This window comes from Pogoniulus pusillus, chromosome 25, assembly GCF_015220805.1.
Source record: "Pogoniulus pusillus isolate bPogPus1 chromosome 25, bPogPus1.pri, whole genome shotgun sequence".
In the NCBI taxonomy this organism is placed as follows: domain Eukaryota; kingdom Metazoa; phylum Chordata; class Aves; order Piciformes; family Lybiidae; genus Pogoniulus; species Pogoniulus pusillus.
The window spans coordinates 1,335,877-1,356,180 of record NC_087288.1 but is presented as its reverse complement, the minus strand read 5'-3'; the positions used below and the strand labels follow the sequence as shown (position 1 = coordinate 1,356,180).

General features: G+C 51.4%; 1 protein-coding gene across 13 annotated transcripts in view; it reads right to left on the bottom strand.

Moving 5' to 3' along the window:
• The window catches only part of ADGRB3 (adhesion G protein-coupled receptor B3), a 444,111-nt gene that overhangs the window by 209,687 nt on the left and 214,120 nt on the right, over nt 1–20,304 (bottom strand). For all 13 annotated transcript variants that reach the window (XM_064164125.1, XM_064164131.1, XM_064164132.1 and 10 more), the window contains 3 exons: nt 10,806–11,000; nt 4,610–4,678; nt 509–617 (listed from right to left, as the gene is read on the bottom strand). In XM_064164125.1, the coding sequence (XP_064020195.1) occupies nt 509–617; nt 4,610–4,678; nt 10,806–11,000 (373 nt within the window). The remainder of the gene's footprint in view (nt 1–508; nt 618–4,609; nt 4,679–10,805; nt 11,001–20,304) is intronic.

Sequence of the window (20,304 nt, the reverse complement as noted above, 5' to 3'; positions counted from 1 at the left end):
ATTTTGGCCACGGGAAGATTTTTTGGGGAGAGAAATTATTGCTTCTCTATGCTGATTGTTATCACAGCATAATAGGTGCAGAGACTGCCCTCGGGGAGAAGAGAGGATGAAAAGAGAGGTCACCAAAAGGACCATTTCTCGAGGTGTGAAGCACAGCATTATTAACTTAATTAGCACCACTTCCCAAACTGCCATTTAAAACATTTCCTGGCCTGGGAATGCCCTGAGGTATACCTGCAGCTGACAGAGTTGTGATGAGCCTTCTCTGAGCTTTATTTAGAGTGTGAAGCTTTGCATTTAGATGTTGAGCTACAGCTAGAGAGAAGTCCAAGGTGCAAGGCACAGCAAACTGTGTTAAAGCAGCCTGCAGATAAGCAAGCAGCAGAGTTGATGTGGAGGAGGAGCTCAGGTGGGACTGTGAGAGAGGCAGTGGCTCTGTTGTACATACTTGCAACTTCTGATTTTGCAACAGGTCATAAATCTGATAGAAGAAATTCCTATTTCTTACCTACATTTCCAGTCATCAGGTATGAATTCTGAAAGTCCATCATTCCCATTCCAACAATGTGGATGAAATCTTCAATCACCTGCATTAATTCCACTGAGCCAGGGTAGATCTAAGCAAGCAAGGACAGAAAGGCTGTTAACTCTACTGATACCTCTTCAAACAGGAGCCCACAAACGAAATGTGAGACCTAGAAACCAAACATCCCTTCTTGTGCCTCAGCACTGACCCCATTCTGTCACAGCAAAACAACCATTTGGTCATAGAATCAGTCAGGCTTGGAGGGGACCACGAGGACCAGCCAGTTCCACAGCCCTGTGAGGAGAGGCTGAGGGAGCTGGGGGTGTGCAGCCTGCAGCAGAGGAGGCTCAGGGCAGAGCTCATTGCTGTCTGCAGCTGCCTGCAGGGAGGCTGTAGACAGGTGGGGTTGGGCTCTGCTGCCAGGCAGCCAGCACCAGAACAAGGGGACACAGCCTCAAGCTGTGCCAGGGCAGGTCTAGGCTGGATGTTTTTAGGAAGTTGTTGTCAGAGAGAGTGATTGGCACTGGAATGGGCTGCCCAGGGAGGTGGTGGAGTCTGTGTGGCTGGAGGTGTTGAAGCCAAGCCTGGCTGGGGCACTTAGTGCCATGGTCTGGTTGGTTGGGCAGGGCTGGGTGCTAGCTTGGGCTGGGTGAGCCTGGAGGTTGATTCTATGATTCCATGTCAACCTAACACCACCATGGCCACTAAACCATCTCCCCAGGTGCCCTGTCCACACAACTCTGGGGATGGTGACTCCAGCACCTCCCTGAGCAAGTTTGGTTCGCCTGTGAGAGGTTCCAGTCCCCTGAACACCTTCATGGCTTTTCTCTGGCCTCGTTCCACTATGTCCACGTCTAGCACTGAAGTGAACAGAGTCAGCTGAGCTGCAGCAGCCTACTGCAGCCTCTCAGAGTGACTTTTAAAATGTTACAGACTAGCTCATTTCCCAGAAATATAATTTATTTGCAGAGCTGTGAGCTGCTGTGATCACAGAACCATTAGGAACGGTTACATTCCACAGTAATGATGCATCATTTAAACTGCATTAAAGGTCAAAACAGTTGTTAATATGATTCAAAGTTCTGCTTGTAGCACATAAATAAAAAACACTGTTGGGTTGTTATGGCCTGGTATTAACAGAACAAGGCAGTATTTTGCAGGAGAGCAAGAATGGATCACCTGCTCAGGCTGCTTTCTGCTTCCTCGTTGTGGGATGAGCAATCCTCAGCCCCTTCCTTGCACTACTGCAACTCCAGCCTTGGACAGTCATTATCAGCAAGCCCAACGAAGCCAAATGCAGAGTCCTGCACATGGTTTGGGGCAATCCCAAGCACAGATACAGACTGGGTGAGGAGTGGCTGGAAAAGAGCCCTGAGGAGAAGGCCTTGGGGTAGTTGGTGCCAAAGTGCCCAGGAGGCAGTACTGGTTGCAGGCAGCCCAGAGGCAGCTGTGTGCTGTCTGCAGCCAGAGCAGGGAGGGCAGCAGTACAGGGAGGGGATTCTGCCCCTCCAATCTGCTCTGCTCACACCTCACCTGCAGCACTGCCTCCAGCTCTGGGGAACACAGCATAAGAGGGACATGGAACTGCTGGAGAGAATCACAGAATCAGTCAGGGTTGGAAGGGACCACAAGGAGCAGCCAGTCCCAACCCCCTGCCATGCCCAGGGACACCCTACCCTAGAGCAGGCTGCACACAGCCTCAGCCAGCCTGGCCTCAAACACCTCCAGCCATGGGACCTCAATCACCTCCCTGGGCAACCCCTGCCAGCCTCTCACCACTCTCCTGCTCAACAACTTCCTCCTCACCTCCAGCCTCACTCTCCCCACCTCCAGCTTTGCTCCATTCTCCCCAGTCCTGGCACTCCCTGACAGCTTTTTTGTAGCCCCCTTCAGATCCTGGAAGGCCATAAGAAGGTCACCTGGGAGCCTCCTCTGCTCCAGCCTGCACAGCCCCAACTCTTTCAGTCTGTGCTCACAGACATCCCCTTGGCCTCTGCCCACCCATGCAGCCTGGCCAGGTCCCTCTGCAGGGCTCTGCTACCCTCCAACAGCTCCACAGCTGCTCCTAACTCGGTGTCATCTGCAAACTCAGTGCTGCTGGACTCAATCCCCTGCTCCAGATCAGACAGAGATACTGAACAGGATTTAGTGAAGTCCCCAGCTGCATCCCCAACCAATACTGCTCCTGTTTTCAGCTCATCTTGGTGCCTCCTTGGGTTCCTGCCTGCTGTCAGTGCAGTAGTCAGGTTTACAAGACAGTCGATTAGCAGGCACAGAGCAGGAGCTGCAGCAGAGCAGGAGCCACTTCCCTCCTCTCCTTCCAGCAGTGCTTCTCCTAGGAGCAGCACAAGAGTACTGAAAATTTGCTGTTCCCTCTTTCCCATCCAAGCTCTCCTTATGGCCTGCCAGGCACTGTCATTCCCTGATCTTCCTGGGACAGATGGTGGACACGGCATGGGCCAGCAGGCATGGTGGAGGCAGGAGACAGAGCTGCTAACAGGAGGAGTGATATCCTGTCTGTTCATTAGTGGGGCTGAAAAGAGTTGCTTAAATTGGCTCCCTCATCTTGGTGCTGCTTATGGAAACTGCCCACATGCATGTGAGGTTGCTGCTTCCAGCCACCACCACTGAAGGGAAGGACAAACTTGCTCTACTTTTTTGGCAGCTGACTCTGAGACAGAGGAACAGAAAAGCAAGGGAAGAAGAAGAGCTTTGCTGGCTGAGCAACAATGGCTCAGCTGCAGCTTCAGGAGCCTACTGAGAGGTCAGAATCAAGAAGTTCTGAAGAGAAATATGTGCTGAGGAGCATGATCCAAGGGCTGGAGCAGCTCTGCTGTGAGCACAGGCTGAGGGAGCTGGGGGGGTGCAGCCTGCAGAGCAGAAGGCTCCAGGGGCACCCCAGAGCTGCCTGCAGTGCCTGAAGAAATCCTGCAGGAAGGCTGCAGAGAGACTTGTCCTGAGGGTGTTTAGAGACAGAACAAGGGGGAATGGTTGGAAGTTGATGTAGGTTTAGACTGGAATTTAGGCAGAAGTTGTTGAGTGTGAGGGTGCTGAGAGTCTGGCACAGGCTGCCCAGGGGGGCTGTGGCTTGCTCCCTCCAGGGGCTGTTCAAAGTCAGCCTGGACGAGGTCTTGGGCAACCAAGTCTAGCTGAGAGCTGTCCCTGCCCATGGTGGGGAGGTTGGAGGAGATGAGCTCTGGGGTCTCTTCCAGCCTGAGGCATTCTGTGATTCTGTCTGTTCTGGGTGTGCCAGGATTTGCTGTCCTATAGCCCCTTCACAAGCAGCATGAGGGAATACATTCCTGAGGCACACTGTCCAGTCTCCTCATTGTGAAAGCTTCTGTTGCACAGAGGTGTAGCTGACTTTTTCCACACTGCAGCATCTGCCTTTAAAAACCCTTCTGCCTGCAGAAATATTTCCCTGCCTCTCACTGTTTCCAGCATTTTATCTCTGTACATAACTGGCCAACACCATCCTGGCCACCAGTAACAGTGTGGGCAGCAGAACCAGGGAAGGGATTGTCCCTCTGTACTCAGCACTGGTGAGGCCACACCTTGAGTCCTGGGGCCCTCCCTACAATAAAGACACTGAGGTGCTGCAGCATGTCCAGAGGACAGGATCATAGAGTCATCAAATGGAGTAGCCTGGAAAGGATCTTAAAGACCATCTAGTTCCAACCCCCCTGCCATGGGCACACTCACCCTCCACTACACCAGGTCCTTAAGGCCACATCTGGCATGGTCCTGAATACCTCCACCAATGGACACTATGGAATGGAGTGGAACTTTGGTCATCAGGAGCAGTGTCTTACATTCCTGATGCCATCTGAACCTAAGGAATGAGCCAAGGGGCCATGGATTTTCTTCCTTCTGAGTAGCAGCAGATATCCTCAGAGCATACCTTTCCACACCTGGAACTTCCTTTCACCTACACCTAGGTGTATGTCCAACCTGCTTTTTGAAGCCATTTATCCCACTTTCCCACGACTTGCTCTAACCATCTGTGCCTTCTGACACAGCCAAGGTCCTATTAAAACAGCTCCCAATCTTCCAGCCCAAGCAGCTGCAAAATGCACATCTCACCTGTTGAGCATCTTCCCACTTCTCTTTGTTTTCTTCATCTAGGAGGTTGCTAATGATTTGAAAGAAGTTCTGAAAAAGCAATTCAAGACAAAGTTAAAGTTACTTTGCATGACATAAACACTCCTTAAGCTGACCTTAAGACAGTTTTCCTCCTACAGATGCAGCTGTGCAGCCTATTTTGTGTGGGTGGAAGAGATACAATACAATACCCTTAGAATCACAGAAGGGGTTGAAAGGGACCTCTGGAGATCATCCAGTTCAGCCTCTCTGCTATGGGATGATCAACCAGAGCAAACCACACAGGAACACGTCCAGGTGGGTTCAGCAAGTCTCCAGGGAAGAAGACTCCACAGCCTCTCTGGGCAGTTTGGTCCAGTGCTCTGCCACCCTTAACAAGAGGTTTCTCCTTCAGCTGAAGTGAAACCTCCTGTGCTCTAATCTGCAGCTGGACAAACAGATAAGCTGGCACAGTCACAGACTGGGAGGGGTTGGAAGGGACCTCCAGAGATCACCCAGTCCAACCCCCCTGCCAGAGCAGGACCACCCAGGGCAGTGCACACAGGAACACATCCAGGTGAGTTTGGAAAGCCTCCAGAGGAGAGGACTTTACAACCTCTCTGGGCAGCCTGCCCCAGGGCTCCCCTCCCAAGTTTGTACTCCCAGCTTCTTAACCTTTGCAAGCTGAGAGTTTCTGCAGCCTCTCTTCCTCTCTGCTAGGCAGCACTTCTGGGTTTGGGTGCAGAATGGCAGTTTTGCCCACAGCCTGCCAATTAGAATCTGTCTTCACAAAACATACATGCAGCTTCCACTACCCTCAGCTGGGGAGTGCAATTAGGACCCTCACTACCTCTGCAAAACCTTCATGTGGAACAGCAACCACAGGACCCTATAGGTACTGGGATTAGTGACCACTGCCTCACCTGCATTTCAGTTTGGGGCATTTTGGGGGGGATAAATGGGGTTTCAAGCAGCTTTCAGCAAGTGGTAGCTTCAGCTCACCGTTAAATGAAAGGACAAAGCATTTAAGTGCACAGTGACTGCAACCCCTGGAGGTGTTCAAGGCCAGGCTGGATGAGGACTTGAGCAACCTGGGCTGGAGGGAGGTGTCCCTGCTCATGGCCGAGGGATTAAACATGGTATTTTGCAATGCTGCTGTTTCTAGTTGAAACTCCACTTTGCTTTAGCCATGGTGCTTGTACTGTTGTGTCCAAAACTGAAGCTTGAGGAGAGCAGATTTGGCCTGGAGACGAGGAAGAGCTGTTTTGCAGGGAGGGTGGTGAGACACTGGCACAGGTTGCCCAGGGAGGTTGTGGAGCACAGAAGCACAGAATGGGATCAAAGATCAGAGCAGAACTTGCTCCTCACATCCAGTCTCAATCTGCTCTGCTCTCATTCCAAACCACTGCCCTCATCCTGTCCCTGCAGGCCTTCAGGAGCAGTCCCTCTGCAGCCTGCTTGGAGCCCCTTCAGGTACTAGCAGGATACTGTGTCCCTGGAGCCTTCCCTTCTGTAGGCTGAACACCTCCAGCTCCTTCAGTCCTCACAGCAGAGCTTCTTTAACCCCCTGAGCATTTCTGTGGCCCCCTCTGGACCCTCTCCATCAGTTCCATGTCCTTCCCTTGTTGAGGGCTCCAGAGCTGGACACAGCACTCCAGGTGAGTTCTCACCAGAGCAGAGCAAAGTGGCAGAATCACCATTCCACATCTGCTGGCCACACTTTTTTTGAAGCTGAAGAGCAGATCCAAAGCTGGTTTTGCACTGCACTGCAGCCCCTGGCTCCTCTGCAGGAACAGTCTAAGCCTTAATTGCAGAAGGATCCCAGTCAGTGTAATGAGGTCTGATTGCCTGAAAATCACTCAGGAGCTCCAAGTTGCACAGTTTGGTAATAAATTAAGTATTCATTAAATGTTGTGTTTGCTTTAGTGACACCAATAATTAACAGAAATAAATGTGGGGAAAGTTGACAAATAATCCTAGACTCAAGCACAGAGCAAAGATGAGCAACAGCTGACAGGATGAGAAGGAAGGGCTTGAAAACTGAGGAGGGCAGATCTGAAGTGGAGATTAGGAATAAACTCTTTAGGGTGGGGGGGGTGAGACACTGCACCAGGCTTCCCCCTCCCTGGAGGTGTTCAAGGCCAGGCTGGAAGAGGCTTTGAGCCACCTGGGCTGGTGGGAGGTGTCCCTGCCCATGGCAGGGCAGGCTGGAACTGGATGAGCTTTAAGGCACCTTCCAACCTGACCCATGTTAGGATAATTGCTTGGTACGTGCCAACAAGCCCCAAATGATCTGTATGAGACTCCTGACAGGAGCATCTTGCTCCTGGAGAGCCTCCTTTCCTCCCTTGCTGTCCCTGGCTGATGGCATACACAGACCCACAGAATGGTTTGTGTTGGAAGAGACCTCAAAGCTCAGCCAGTTCCAACCTTAGAGGTCTTTTCCAACCTCTGACCCTGTAAGTGAAGCAGAAACAGTGGGCACAGACTGTGTGACCTCTCAACATCTCCCTTTAAGCAGACTCAGAAAGATAGGAGTCACTGAATGTGTTGGGTGTGTGACCCTCAGTGGCTACCCCTGCCATGGGCAGGGACACCTCCCACCAGCCCAGCTGACTCAAGGCCTCAGCCAGCCTGGCCTTGAACACCTCCAGGGAGGGAGCAGCCACAGCCTTTATGGTAGAAGTGGAGGCTGAGACACCTGAAAGCTTTTCCAGTCACTAGCAGGGATGCTTTGTGAGCTGATCAGGGGGACAACAGAATGGCTTTGCTGTCCCACTCAGGAAACACACTCCCAGAAGGCGACAGGAAGCAGGGCTTAAAAAGCCCTGCAGCTGCTTTGAATGTTCTCTGCGTGAATCCTGCCCTTCAGGAAGCTGACTGACAGATCTGTAATGCTCAGAAGCATTCTGGATGTGACCTGCTGCTACTGCTGCAACCAGCTCTGGACCTCCTCATAGAGCCAAGCTCCCTCCTTTCATTCCATGCCTTACAAGCAACTGAACTGGGCCACTGTGGGAAGTGCTGGGACAGCCAGGGCCAGATTTTGAAGTCCTTTACTTTCACCCAGGCTCCTCTGAGGACAATGCCAGCTACAGTCAGCAACGGACAATAATGTTTTCCTAATTTAATTCCCTTCCTTTCAATCTTTGCCTCTGCAATACAATGGCTGCAGCACTCTGTTCCACTCCGAGCTCTGACCCTCTCTGCAGGGACAAAGCTGCCACAAATCCTTTTAGACAGCTAGAGAAGAATCCCTCCCTAGGAGGAATGAATGGACAGCCCTAAGCCACCTCCACTTCTGGACTTCAGTGTGGGGAGTGTGTGTGTGGGAGGGGGCAGAGGGTGGGAAGCACTGGGCACTCCTGTTCAGCTCTGAGTGACAGCAGTGGGCTCTGTGGCCAACAGCAATGGGATGAAATGCCTGGAATGTCTTTGGGAACCCTCACTCCTCCCAGCTGGCTGCAGAAGCCACATGTAGGGAAACGCCTTTTCTTTCCACAGACTCCTACAATCAACCAGGTTGGAGCAGACCTCATGGTCCAACACCACATCTCTCTTCAATTCAGGAGCCCAGAACTGGACACAGCACTCAAGGGGTGGCCTGAGCAGTGCTGAGCACAGGGGCACAAGAACCTCCCTTGCCCTGCTGGCCACACTGCTCCTGAGCCAGCCCAGGATGCCATTGGCTCTGCTGCCCACCTGGGCACACTGCTGCCTCCGCTTCAGCTCCTCTCTACCATCTCCCCTGTGCTAGTTTGAAGCTGGCTGGAATATTTTGGTGAGAAGAATGAGATGCTAGGCTGTGCAAAGGAAAGAGTGCTGATGTCTGCTGCACTCGTAGGCTTGCTGGGATGGATAAAAAGAAGAACACAAACACAGAGCTGCTCTCTCTGGCTCTGGCTGCCTGCACTTCTCTCTCTGATTTGCTAACTAATGCCTCTGCTTCCTAACCCCCCCTGGCCGATTCTCCAAACTCACCTTGAACATAAGGCAAAGTCTGGGCTAAGATAGAGGGGTGGGAAGGAGGTGGAAGGGTGGTTTGGAGCCCCTCCTGGGGACTCTGGTTTCTGGGAATCATAGAATCAAGCAGGTTGGAAGAGAGGTCCAGGCTCTGCCAGCCCAACCTAGCACCCAGCCCTGTCCAGTCAACCAGACCATGGCACTAAGTGCCCCAGCCAGGCTTGGCTTCAACACCTCCAGGGATGGCGACTGCAGCACCTCCCTGGGCAGCCCATTCCAATGCCAATCAATCTCTCTGTGAAGAGCTCCCTGGGAGGGCTGCTGTGTTTCTCTTTAACTCTGTATAATCTGTCTGTAGCTGTACAGATTGTGAATATCTGCTTGGATATTGTGCTCAGCTCTAAATGTAAAACTTCATTCTTTAATTTCCAGATCAGCTGAGTCTAGTCTGGATTATTTACATGGTGGGGGGGGCAGGCAACACCCAAACCATCAAAACCCCCAGGTCTCTCTCTCTTGTCTCTCTGCCTGGCTGCTCTCCAGCCACTCTGTCCCCAGCCTGTAGCACTGCTTGGGGTCGTTTTCTTTTGGTGCATATTAAAACAGCAAAACAACAAAACAACTTGAAAATATAATTCTGGGAGGAGAAGGAGGAGGGGGAGGAGGGGGAGGAATAAAATTGTCTTTTCCAAGCTGCCTCCATTTATCTGCCTCCACGTATTCCACAGGGCATTGATTTGTAATCCCTGCTTCCTATTACACAAACCAATATGTACTCATGCCCTGCATTAATAACTTCATCACTAATTTATGAATGATGCTGAAACTCCCCCTTTCATAAATAAAACATGCAGCTACCTCCTTAGGATTCTTCCTCAGTGCATCCACAAGCTTTGAAAACTCTCACAAATACTCAGCTATACATGAAACAAATATTCCTGATCTGGGAGGGCTGTGAAATATTTATTGGAAGGAGCATTGCACCATGAGTCCTGCAGCTCATTAGGTAGAAATATTTCTAGGAGGTGCTTTTTTTTTTCCCTCTCTGGTAGGATTTTCATTGGTCTCTTGCAGAAGAAGAGTTAAAAGATGAAGCAGTAAATTCCTAGCAAATGTACTATCAGAGAATGGTAGGGGTTGGGACTATGAGAGATCAGCCAGTCTGATCCCCCTGCCAATGAAGAATCACTCAGGGCAGGGCACACAAAGCACACAGTGAGGGTGGTGAGACACTGGCACAGGTTGCCCAGGGAGGCTGTGGAGCACAGAAGCACAGAATGGGATCTTTGATCACATTGGGTGCTTCTGTGCTCCACAACCTCCCTGGAGGTGTTCAAGGCCAGGTTGGATGAGACCTTCAGTGACCTGTTCTAGCAGGAAGTGTCCCTGCCTATGGAACTGGATGAGCTTTGAAGTCTCTTCCAACCATTCTGTGATTTTGTGAACACATCCAGGTAGGTTGTGAAAGTCACCAGAGGAGGAGACTCCACAGCCTCTCTGGGTAGCCTGCTCCAGGGCTGCAGCACCCTCACACCAAACAAGTTTCTCCTCATGTTGAGGTGCAGCCTCCTGTGTGCCAGCTTTGTGCCTGTTGTTCCTTGTCCTGGCACTGGGCACCACCATACAGAGCCTGGCACCTTTACCCTGACACCCACCCCTCAGCTATTGATAGACATTGGTCAGATCTCCTCTCAGCCTTCTCCTCTCCAGACCAAACATCCCCAGGGCTCTCAGCCTTTCTTCACAGCAGAGATGTTCAAGTCCCCTCATCATCCTCATAGCTCTCTGCTGGTTTCTCTCCAGCCTCTCCTGAATGGGGGAGCCCAAAGCTGGGCCCATCACTGCCATGCACTTTAAATGAGCTTTATTTATCTGAACTGAAGAATCAATGCCAGAATTATGTAACTGAAGGCTGCGGATGGAGTTTTGAACTGAAATGAACCACAACAAACACCACCAGTGCAGGGCAACAACAACAAAGTGCCAACACATCCCCATCAATCAAAGCAAGCCCTGAACGAGAGCGATGCCGAGATCCTCACAAAGACAGGAGTTGGCATCCTCCACTTGCTGTGCAGCTTGCTCACTCTGAGTGAGGCTTTTACTATTTCAGGCTTGCCTTGATGTGAAGCGTTTTTATGTCTAGCATTCAGGAGGTTTAGTTCCCTCCGTGGCAGGCAGCAGACTGACATAAACACCACCAAGTGAAACAATCCCCCTTCAGTGCTTGCCTTACCTGCACCCCGTCAGAGGCAGGGATGTAACTTGCTCTTTTAAATGTATCTGTAACGTTCCTCAGAATTTCCACTGAGATAAGAAGATCTCCTGCATAGAAGTTTTTCCTCTGAGTTAAATCCAGCAGTGTCTTGGTCACCTGGGACATGCCATCACCAGCCAGCGTCCTCTGTCCCTTGGCAAGGTGCTCTTTGATCTGTGCCGAAAGAACAAAATGAGTATCAGAACCTACTTCATCCAGGTGGGGAAAGAGCTGGATAAACCCTAACCACAGCCAAAAGTATCAACTATTAAAGCCATTACAGTAACAAATCACAGAATGGGCTGGGCTGGATAGGGCCTTGAAGCTCATCTAGTTCCAAGCTGTTTCTAAGCCATTACACCAAAGCTCATCCTGTTAAAGACAGAAGAGTGGACTCTGGTGACACAACTGTGATGCTCAACAGAAAATCATGGACTTGAGGCTGGGGGATTGTGAAGCTGCCACCTTTCTTTTTGGACAGCAAGCATTTCTCTGCATCCCTGCTCTCAAAGGAGCTGCTTGGGTTGGATGGAGGCTTTAACCCACCGTCAGCATGCAGCAAGGGACTGGTCTTCCTCAGTGAAACAACTGCACAACCACTGCTGCCTCTCATTAAAACAGCTAAGAGCTCTGACAGGAGGAAATCACAGCATCATGGAATCACAGAATGGGCTGGGTTGGAAGGGAGATCCAAAGCTCATCCACTCCAACCTCCTGCACTCAGCTGGGACCTCCTCCACTAGAGCAGGTTGCACACAGCCTTGCCCAGCCTTATCTCACCAGGGATGGGAACTCAACCATCTCCCTGGGCAACCTGCTGCTGAGTTTCAACTGCCTCCTGGTGCAGAACTTGTTCCTCACATCCCATCTCAATCTGCTCTGCTCTCATCTCAAACCATTGCCCTGGTCCTGTCCCTGCAGCCCTTTGCAAACAGTCCCTCTGCAGCCTGCTTGTAGCCCCTTCAGGCCCCGGCAGGCTGCTGTTATGTCTGCCTGGAGCCTTCTCTCCAGGCTGCACACCCCCAGCTCCCTCAGCCTGTCCTCATAGCAAAGTTTCTTCAGTCCCTTGATCATTTCTGTTGCCCTCCTCTGGTCCACATCCTTCTTGTATTAACTATTCCACACCTATATGCAGCCCTGCAGGTGAGGTCTCCCCAGAGCAGAGCTGAGGGGCAGGATCCTGTTGTAGTATTTCACTACTCATGGGCCTGGACTAAACCACCCTCCCAACTCCATGCATTCTAAGATTCCATCATTCTATTACCCTTAATGCTAGGGTAGTCATAGAATCATAGAATCAACCAGGTTGGAAGAGACCTCCAAGATCATCCAGTCCAACCTATCACCCAGCCCTAACCAATCAACTAGACCATGGCACTAAGTGCCTCATCCAGTCCTCACAGCAGAGGTGCTCAGCCTTGGGCCTTCATCACAAAGCAAACACAAACATCCCCTATAAGAAAACCCAAAACAGATAAAAGAATAGGTGGCAAAAATAGCAGAGAGATAAAAAGGTTAAAAACAACTTTTCCTGAAGTCAACTGACACAAAAATTTGCACCCTCAATGCTTTTCCTCCTGCTGCAGGATCATACTTTGCTATGCTCTTGAAATCCACAGTGGGGCTGGGCAAAGTGTCTGCTTCAAGTTCTGGCTCTAAAGTCATCTTTGTAGCCCCTAAAGATTGTGATGGAGCTCAGCAGGATTGCTCAAGCCTCAGACTGGAGTAAAACAGGTTGAGGCTGGAGATCAGAAGAAACATTTTCACTGTAAGGGTTCTCCAAGCCTGGCACAGGCTGCCCAGGGAGGTGGCTGAATGCCCATCCCAGGGGGCGTTTCAAAGAGGCAGAGATGTGGTGCTGAGGGACAGGGTTTAGCATCAGCCATGGTGCTTAAAGGCAATGATCTTGAAGGTCTTTCCCAACCAAAACAACTCCCTGGTTCTGATGCTCTAGAAACACTTCAGGCTTAGGAGAGCACCTGCCTGCTGCAGCATGCACAGGGAATCAACCTCCTCTGCACCTGAAAGGAGGTGGAGGGGGTGGGCTTGGGCTCTTCTCTCTGCTAACAAGTGATGAGACAAGAGAAAAGGTCCCAGGTTGCATCAGGGGAGGTTTAGGTGGCACAGGCTGCCCAGGGAGGTGGCTGAATGCCCATCCCTGGAGGTGCTTCAAAGAGGTAGAGCTGTGATGCTGAGTGGTGTCGTTTAGCCCCAGTCTTGGTAGAGCTGGGTCACAGAGGGACTTGATCATCCTACAGGCCTTTTCCAAGTGAAACAACTGCATGATTGCATGAAAATCAGAAGCAGAATGGCACAATCAAGTATTTTCCACCAAAATATGAGTGAGGAAAACTGAGGCAGTTGATCATAGCTATTTTGTTTAACAACTGTTGTGGCAGAGCTGCCTCCTTGAGCACGCTGCAAAATCAGCTATTAGGTGAGCAGCTGGCCTGGAGAAATCCTTTTGTGCACCTTCAATTCACTTCAGAAGGAAGCTTTTGAAAGCCATCTTGCAGGAAAATAACAGTGGAGAGAAAGGTGTGAGAATGGAAAGGAACTCAGCTGAGGAAGCTCAGGGGCCTGATAGTGCATTACACAGCTTCATGAACTCCCTGCCTGGGCACAAGAGAGAGCAAACAACAACTTGATTTGGGATGAGTCCTCTGCTCCTCACATGCTGTGCCAGGGTAGCAAATTAACAGAGCATCAGCAGAACTTCTGCTGGAACTCAGCCACTTGGTTCATCAACCCCACAGCCTACTGCCAGAGTCTGAGGTGAGAGTGGAGTTGAAAGGAGCTGCTGCAGCACCCTGGCAAGCTGACTGCTAAGACTAGCCAAGGTAGGGGCAAACCACTGCAGCCCTTAGGAGATGATTCCAATCTCTAACTGTTCTCCTGGGGAAAATTATTCTTCTACTAGGAAGGAGGAGAGAACAAGACAGAAACCTCTCAGCAAGGCAACAGCAAATCCAGCTCAGCTTTCCTACAGAAAGAATCAGAGAGGGGCTGTGGTTGGAAGGGACCTTAGAGGTCCTGCCACAAGACTAGATGATCTCTAAGGTCCTTCCAAGCTGCCATGGGCAGGGACATCTTTTAACTAGATGACACCAGTTTGCAGATGACACCAAGCTAGGAGCAGCTCTGGAGCTGTTGGGAGGGTAGCAGAGCCCTGCAGCGGGTCCTGGCCAGGCTGCATGGGTGGGCAGAGGCCAAGGGGATGAGACTGAACAAGGCCAAGGGCAGGGTTCTACACTTTGGCCACAGCAACTCCAAGCAGCACTGCAGGCTGGGGCCAGAGTGGCTGAGAGCAGCCAGGCAGAGAGGGAGCTGGGGGTGCTGGGAGAGAGGAGCTGCAGAGGAGGCAGCAGTGCCCAGGTGGGCAGCAGAGCCAATGGCATCCTGGGCTGGCTCAGGAGCAGTGTGGCCAGCAGGACAAGGGAGGTTCTTCTGCCCCTGTGCTCAGCACTGCTCAGGCCACCCCTGGAGTGCTGTGTCCAGTTCAGGGCTCCTCCATTGCAGAGAGATGTTGAGGTGCTGGAAGGTGCTTGGAGAAGGACAGCAAGGCTGGGGAGGGGCCTAGAGCACAGCCCTGTGAGGAGAGGCTGAGGGAGCTGGGGGGGTGCAGCCTGCAGCAGAGGAGGCTCAGGGCAGAGCTCATTGCTGCCTGCAGCTGCCTGCAGGGAGGCTGTAGCCAGGTGGGGTTGGGCTCTGCTGCCAGGCAGCCAGCAACAGAAGAAGGGGACACAGCCTCAAGCTGTGCCAGGGCAGGTCTAGGCTGGATGTTGTTAGGAAGTTCCTGGCAGAGAGAGTGATTGGCATTGGAATGGGCTGCCCAGGGAGGTGGTGGAGTCTGTGTGGCTGGAGGTGTTGAAGCCAAGCCTGGCTGGGGCACTTAGTGCCATGGTCTGGTTGACTGGACAGGGCTGGGTGCTAGGTTGTGCTGGGTGAGCTTGGAGCTCTCTGCCAACCTGCCTGATTCTATGATTCTGTGACTTGGTTGGTCAAGGCTGCATCCAACCTCCCACCTAGAAGCTTCTTCCCCTGCTCCTTAGCAACCCTACTGAAGCCAGTGAAGACATGCAGGTTAGCAGGAGGTGAAGGTGGATTGCTTCAAAGCAGATTAGTTACACAGCTGCCATGAGAGTCTCTTGGCATGAAAATTCAGAGGTCATTCTCATCTCTCCCTCCCCACACTGCTTCTTTTCTCTGCTCTGGTCACTCTGCTATTTATGCACTGCCCACAAAAGCTATTTTGGTCACCAGTGTAGGTCCTTGCAGTTCTCTGTGAAGGTCATTTTTTAGTGGTCTTACAGGCAGGCCTGGTTAAAAATGAAATTTATGAGCCAAGAGATAGTGAAATGAAGCAGCTGTTAAAGTGATACTTCAGTTGTCAGCCCAAGCTCCAGCTGCCTGCACACCTGAGAAATTACTGAGATGTTTAACTGGACTTTGGCTCAGGGTCCAGCTGCCTTCATCCCTCCATTTGTCAGCAAGTCTGATCTAATAAAAATGCCTCTTTTCAAAGTCAGAGCTCCTCAGCCTCCAGCACTGGAGTTCAAATTTATTAGTGTGTAATAATCACTGCAAACTTAACAGGGGCTAAAAGGACAGAAAACAATGAGCCCTCAGGAAACCCATAAAGGATGGAAAGGAAGGATTCATTTCAAGAGTGACTACATCATCACCTCCCCTTTTCTGCTTCATTATATTTTCAGATGGTGCTGGATTCATGACCAGGTGTTACTACTGATGGCCTTAATCCATTTTATGGCAGTGCAGATCATGAGGCCCTGAATTAGGAAGCTGCTTCTGGAAGTGAGGAAAGACACTGTGAAACAAAAAGGCTACCCTGGAACTGCTCATCACCTGCTGAGCACTTTGCACCTCCACCCAGCACTCCTGTTACTAAACACACTTTTTTCAGAGGGCTCTTAAGATGCAGAACAGGAAAGAATATCCACAGGATCAGAGACCTGTTTGGGTTGGAAAAGACCTCCAAGCTCATCCAGTCCAACCTTCAACCCAACACCACCATGGCCACTAAGCAATGCCTCCAAGTGCCACGACCACAGGTTTCTTGAACACCTCCAGGGCTGGGGACTCCACCACTCCTCTGGGCAGCCTGGGCCAGTCCCTGACCACTCTAGCAGCACAGAACTTTTTCCTCCTCTCCAACCTAACCCTCCCTTGGCACAATTTCAGGCTATTTCCTCCTGTTCTATTACCTGATCCTAAGGAGCAGAGCCCAACCCCAGCTCGCTGCAGAGAGCAATGAGCTCTGCTCCCTCCTGCTCCCTTTCTCTAGACTAAGCACCCCTTTTTCCCTCAGCTGCTCCTGCCCTGCCCTGCTCTCCAAACCCATCCCCAGCTTTGCTGCTCTGTTCTGCAAACCAAACCCTTCTTCTGGGGCTGTTTCCTTGGGTCTCTTTTTGTCACTTTGGGTTTGAGTTTCTTTGTGCTGGGTTTCTGTTTGCTTTTTGTTGCTGGCTTTGGGGTTCTTGTTTTGGCTTTGATTTTTCTTCTTAGACTTCTGACTGTGTTTGTTGACCATCATTGCTATTCTTGTTTTTTTTTTATTATTAAGTACTGCTATTAAATGCTCCAATTAGCTGTGATGGAAGCCTGCTCACGTTGGCGTGCTGTGTGCCAGCTCTTGCTGCTGTTGTTGTTGTTTCCTTCCCTAACCAGGGGGCAAGTCTTCAACATTTCTCTTATCTGTCTATAATGCAACATGACAAGAGCAAGAGTTGAGAGGGAAAAGACAATGACACTCTGAGAGGGTTGTTTTCATTCTGTGACAGACAGAACATGGCTTGGGGTAAAGGCTGCTGGCTCCCCAGGCTGCCTGAATGGCTGAGGCTGGGAGTCACTGAGGGACATACTACGAGTTTGCTCTCCTCTGGTCCCTGGTCATCCTGGCAGCTGTGTGGACCTGGAACTCACAGCTCTGATTAACTGCTGCAGCTTCTGAGGCTAAGCAATTGATTTTGTGTTTCTGTACTCACTCCTGCTGGCAAGATCACAGATCATGGAATGGTTTGGGTTGGGAGGGAGCTCCAGAGCTCATCCAGGCCAAAGCTCTCTGCACTCAGCAGGGACATGCTCCTTGCTCACAGCCTTATCCAGCCTCACCTTGAATACCTTCAGGGCTGGGTTCTCAACCACCTCCCTGGGCAACCTGTTGCAGTGCTGCAGCAGCCTCCTGGTGCAGAACTTGTTCCTCACATCCAACCTCAATCTGCTCTGCTGTCATTTCAAATCACTGCCCCGGTCCTGCCCCTGCAGGCCTTTGGGAAGAGTCCCTCTGCAGCCTTCAAATGCTTTCAGACTCTTCCCAACAGCATTTACAGCGTGTGCTGCAACACTGACAGCACTGGCAAGGCAGGAGAAACCAGAATGGTTTCTTCAAGGATATCAGCATTATCCCGGAGTGTGTCCAGAGAAGGGCACAGAGCTGGGGCAGGCTCTGGAGAGCAGGGCTGGGGAGGAGCAGCTGAGGGAGCTGGGGGTGTGCAGTGTGGAGCAGAGGAGGCTGAGGGCAGAGCTCATTGCTCTCTGCAGCTCCCTGAAAAGAGGCTGCAGCGAGGTGGGGGTTGTCTTCTCCTCCCTAGAACAAGTGACAAACCAAGAGTAAATGGCCTCCATTTGCACCAGGGGAGGTTTAGCCTGGACAGAAGAAACTTTTTGACTGAAAGGGTTCTCAAATCCTGGCACAGGCTGCTCAGGGAGGTGGCTGAATCCCCATCCCTGGAGGGGTTTCAGAGAGGCAGATGCTGAGGGACAGGGTTTAGCCCCAGCCTTGGCAGAGTTAGAGAATGGTTGGGCTCAATGATTTTAAAGGCTTCTTCCAACCCAAACCATTCTGATTCTAAGATTCCTGAGAAGTCTCAGCTTCTACACAGGTGGGCTGCAGCAAGCACTAGGTAAGAGAAAAGACCTTTGTGGCTCAGAGCTTAACAAATCTGAGCTGAGCCATGGTGGGGGATGGCAGCCAATGGAGCAGTGCACAGCGAAGCAAGGGGACAACTCTAAGTGTGAGATGCTGTGACCACTTCCTTGCCTCTGGCTGTCCAGGCAAATTCACAGAACCACAGACACCCCCAGGCTGGCACAGCCCCTCAGGATCACCAAGCCCAACCTGGAACCCTACTCTGCAAGATTCACCTCAAACCATAGCTCCAAGCACCACATCCAAACCACCCTGAAACACAGCCAGGCTGAGTGACTCCACCACCTCCCTGGGCAGCTCATTCCAGTCCCTGTTTGCTCTCTCCAGAAAAAGCTTCTTCCTAATGTCCAATCTAACCCTCCCCAGCCTCAGCTTGAGGGCATTCCCCCTTGTGCTGTCTCCAGCTACCTGTGAGCAGAGCCCAGCAGCAGCCTCTCCACAGTGTCCCTTCAGGTAGTAAATTCTTGCAGTCACTCTGCAGCTGTGCTGGAGTGAAGGTTCCTTCAGTTCTGGTAGGCATGGAATACACTGAGTTCCTAAACAGACTTCATGTCTGGTCTTCCCTCTGGCCATAGCCTAGTGAAGTTCACCTGGTGGCTGCAGTGCTGCTTGGTTTGGAATATCAATGTGCTGAGGGAGCACTCAGCTGCTCACTGCTGCAGCAGGGCCAGCAGCAGAGCAAACAGCAACACATTTCGTACCATGCTGAGATCACTCTTTGGTAAAGCAGACAGGGGAAGATGGCTGCAGATGTGAGGTGATGATGGAGCCTTCCCTGTGGCTGTAACATGAGGGACTGGCTGGCTATTAAAAAACAGGTATTCAAAAGCTGCAAGGGGAAAAAAGCAGCTGCATGAAGCTGCAGTGTCCTTATGCAGCTAAATCAGGCTGCAGAGGGGGCTGAGGAGCCTCTCAGGAGGTTCACCAAAGGCAAAGTTCACTTAGGTCCAGCAATCTCAGGTATCAGTCCAGGCTGAGGGATGATGAGAGTGAGAGCAGCCCTGCAGAGATATATGTGGGGGAGCTGTGGGGTGAGAAGCTGAACATGAGCCAGCAATGGGCACTGGCAGCCCAGAAGGCCAAGGGCAGCCTGGGCTGGAGAGAGGAGATCCTGCCCCTCTGCTCTGCTCTGGGGAGACCTCACCTGCAGGGCTGTGTCCCCTGCTATGGGAGCCCCCAGTGGAAGAAAGATGTGGACCTGCTGGAGCAGGTCCAGAGGAGGCCAGAAGGATGATCAGAGGGCTGGAGCACCACTGCTACAAGGGCAGGCTGGAGAAGAGAAGGCTCTGGAGAGACCTTGGAGCTGCACTTCAAAGGGGCCTACAGGAAAGCCGAGGAGGGACTATTAAGAAGGGCTTGCAGGCACAGGACAAGAGGGAATGGCTTGGAAGTGGAGCAGGGCAGAGCTAGGTTGGACAGCAGGAGGAAGCTCTGCACAGTGAGGGTGGGGAGAGTGGAACAGGTTGCACAGGGCTGTGCTTGAGGCCCATCCCTGCAGGCATTCAAGCTCAGCCTTGCTGTGGCTGATCTATTTGGAGGTGTCCCTGCTGCCTGCAAGGGGACTGGAGAAGATGACTTTTGAGGATCCCTTCCAACCCAATGCAATCTGTGAAGCTGTGAAGGCAGAGATGTGACAAAACAGAGCTGACTCCTGCAGATTCATCACTGCCTGCCCTAACTCCCTTGCCTGTCAGAGGCTGAGAAGGAGAAGATGAAGAGCTGCCCTACACAAATACAAAGATGGACTGAAGCAGAACCAAGCTGCTGTTACTGAAGCTTGCCCACTCAAATCTACAAACCCAAGCCTGGCTGCTTTGCTCTGGAACTACATAACAAAGAGAAGCAGCATTAAATCAGGGAAGAACAAACCACAACCAAGCCCCACAACAGGAGGAAGCTTTTCATTCCCCAGAGTGCAGCAGCATTTTGGTCAGGCTGCTACTCTGCCCTGGTAATACAATTTGGAACAACAAACTCATCCCTAACGAGCTGCAGCTGAGCAGATCAGTCCTCACCTCCCAGTTCTTTCTGATCCAGTGATCTTTCAGTCAGGCACTTGCCAAATGGTGAATAAAGCTGCTGTGGAAAAGGGGAGAAACAAAAGCCCAGGCTGAAGCAGCAGCAGCAGCAAAACTGTGCTCTTTCTGGCTAAATTCTCACTGATAAGCAAATCTTCACCTGCATTAAGTTCTCCTGCCTCAACAGCAGTGTGATATCTCAGATGCAGATTGTTCTTTCCTAACCCTCAGCAGCCAAGAGGTTTCTTCTTTGGTTTCTCAGCTGCCTGTTTCTGATTGCAAAGCAGCTCAGTTGCAGAAATCCATGCTTACTTGAGGTGCTGTGTGACTTCAGCTGGCACCAATTAGGACCTTTGTAGATCACTCATAAGAGTGGTTTGAGTTGGGAGAGATCTTCAAGACCACTGGTAGAATATTGAAACAGGTTGCCCAGGGAGGTAGTTGAGGCTCCAGCCCTGGAGATACTTAAGGTGAGACTCAACAGGGCTCTGGGCAATCTGATCTAGTTGAG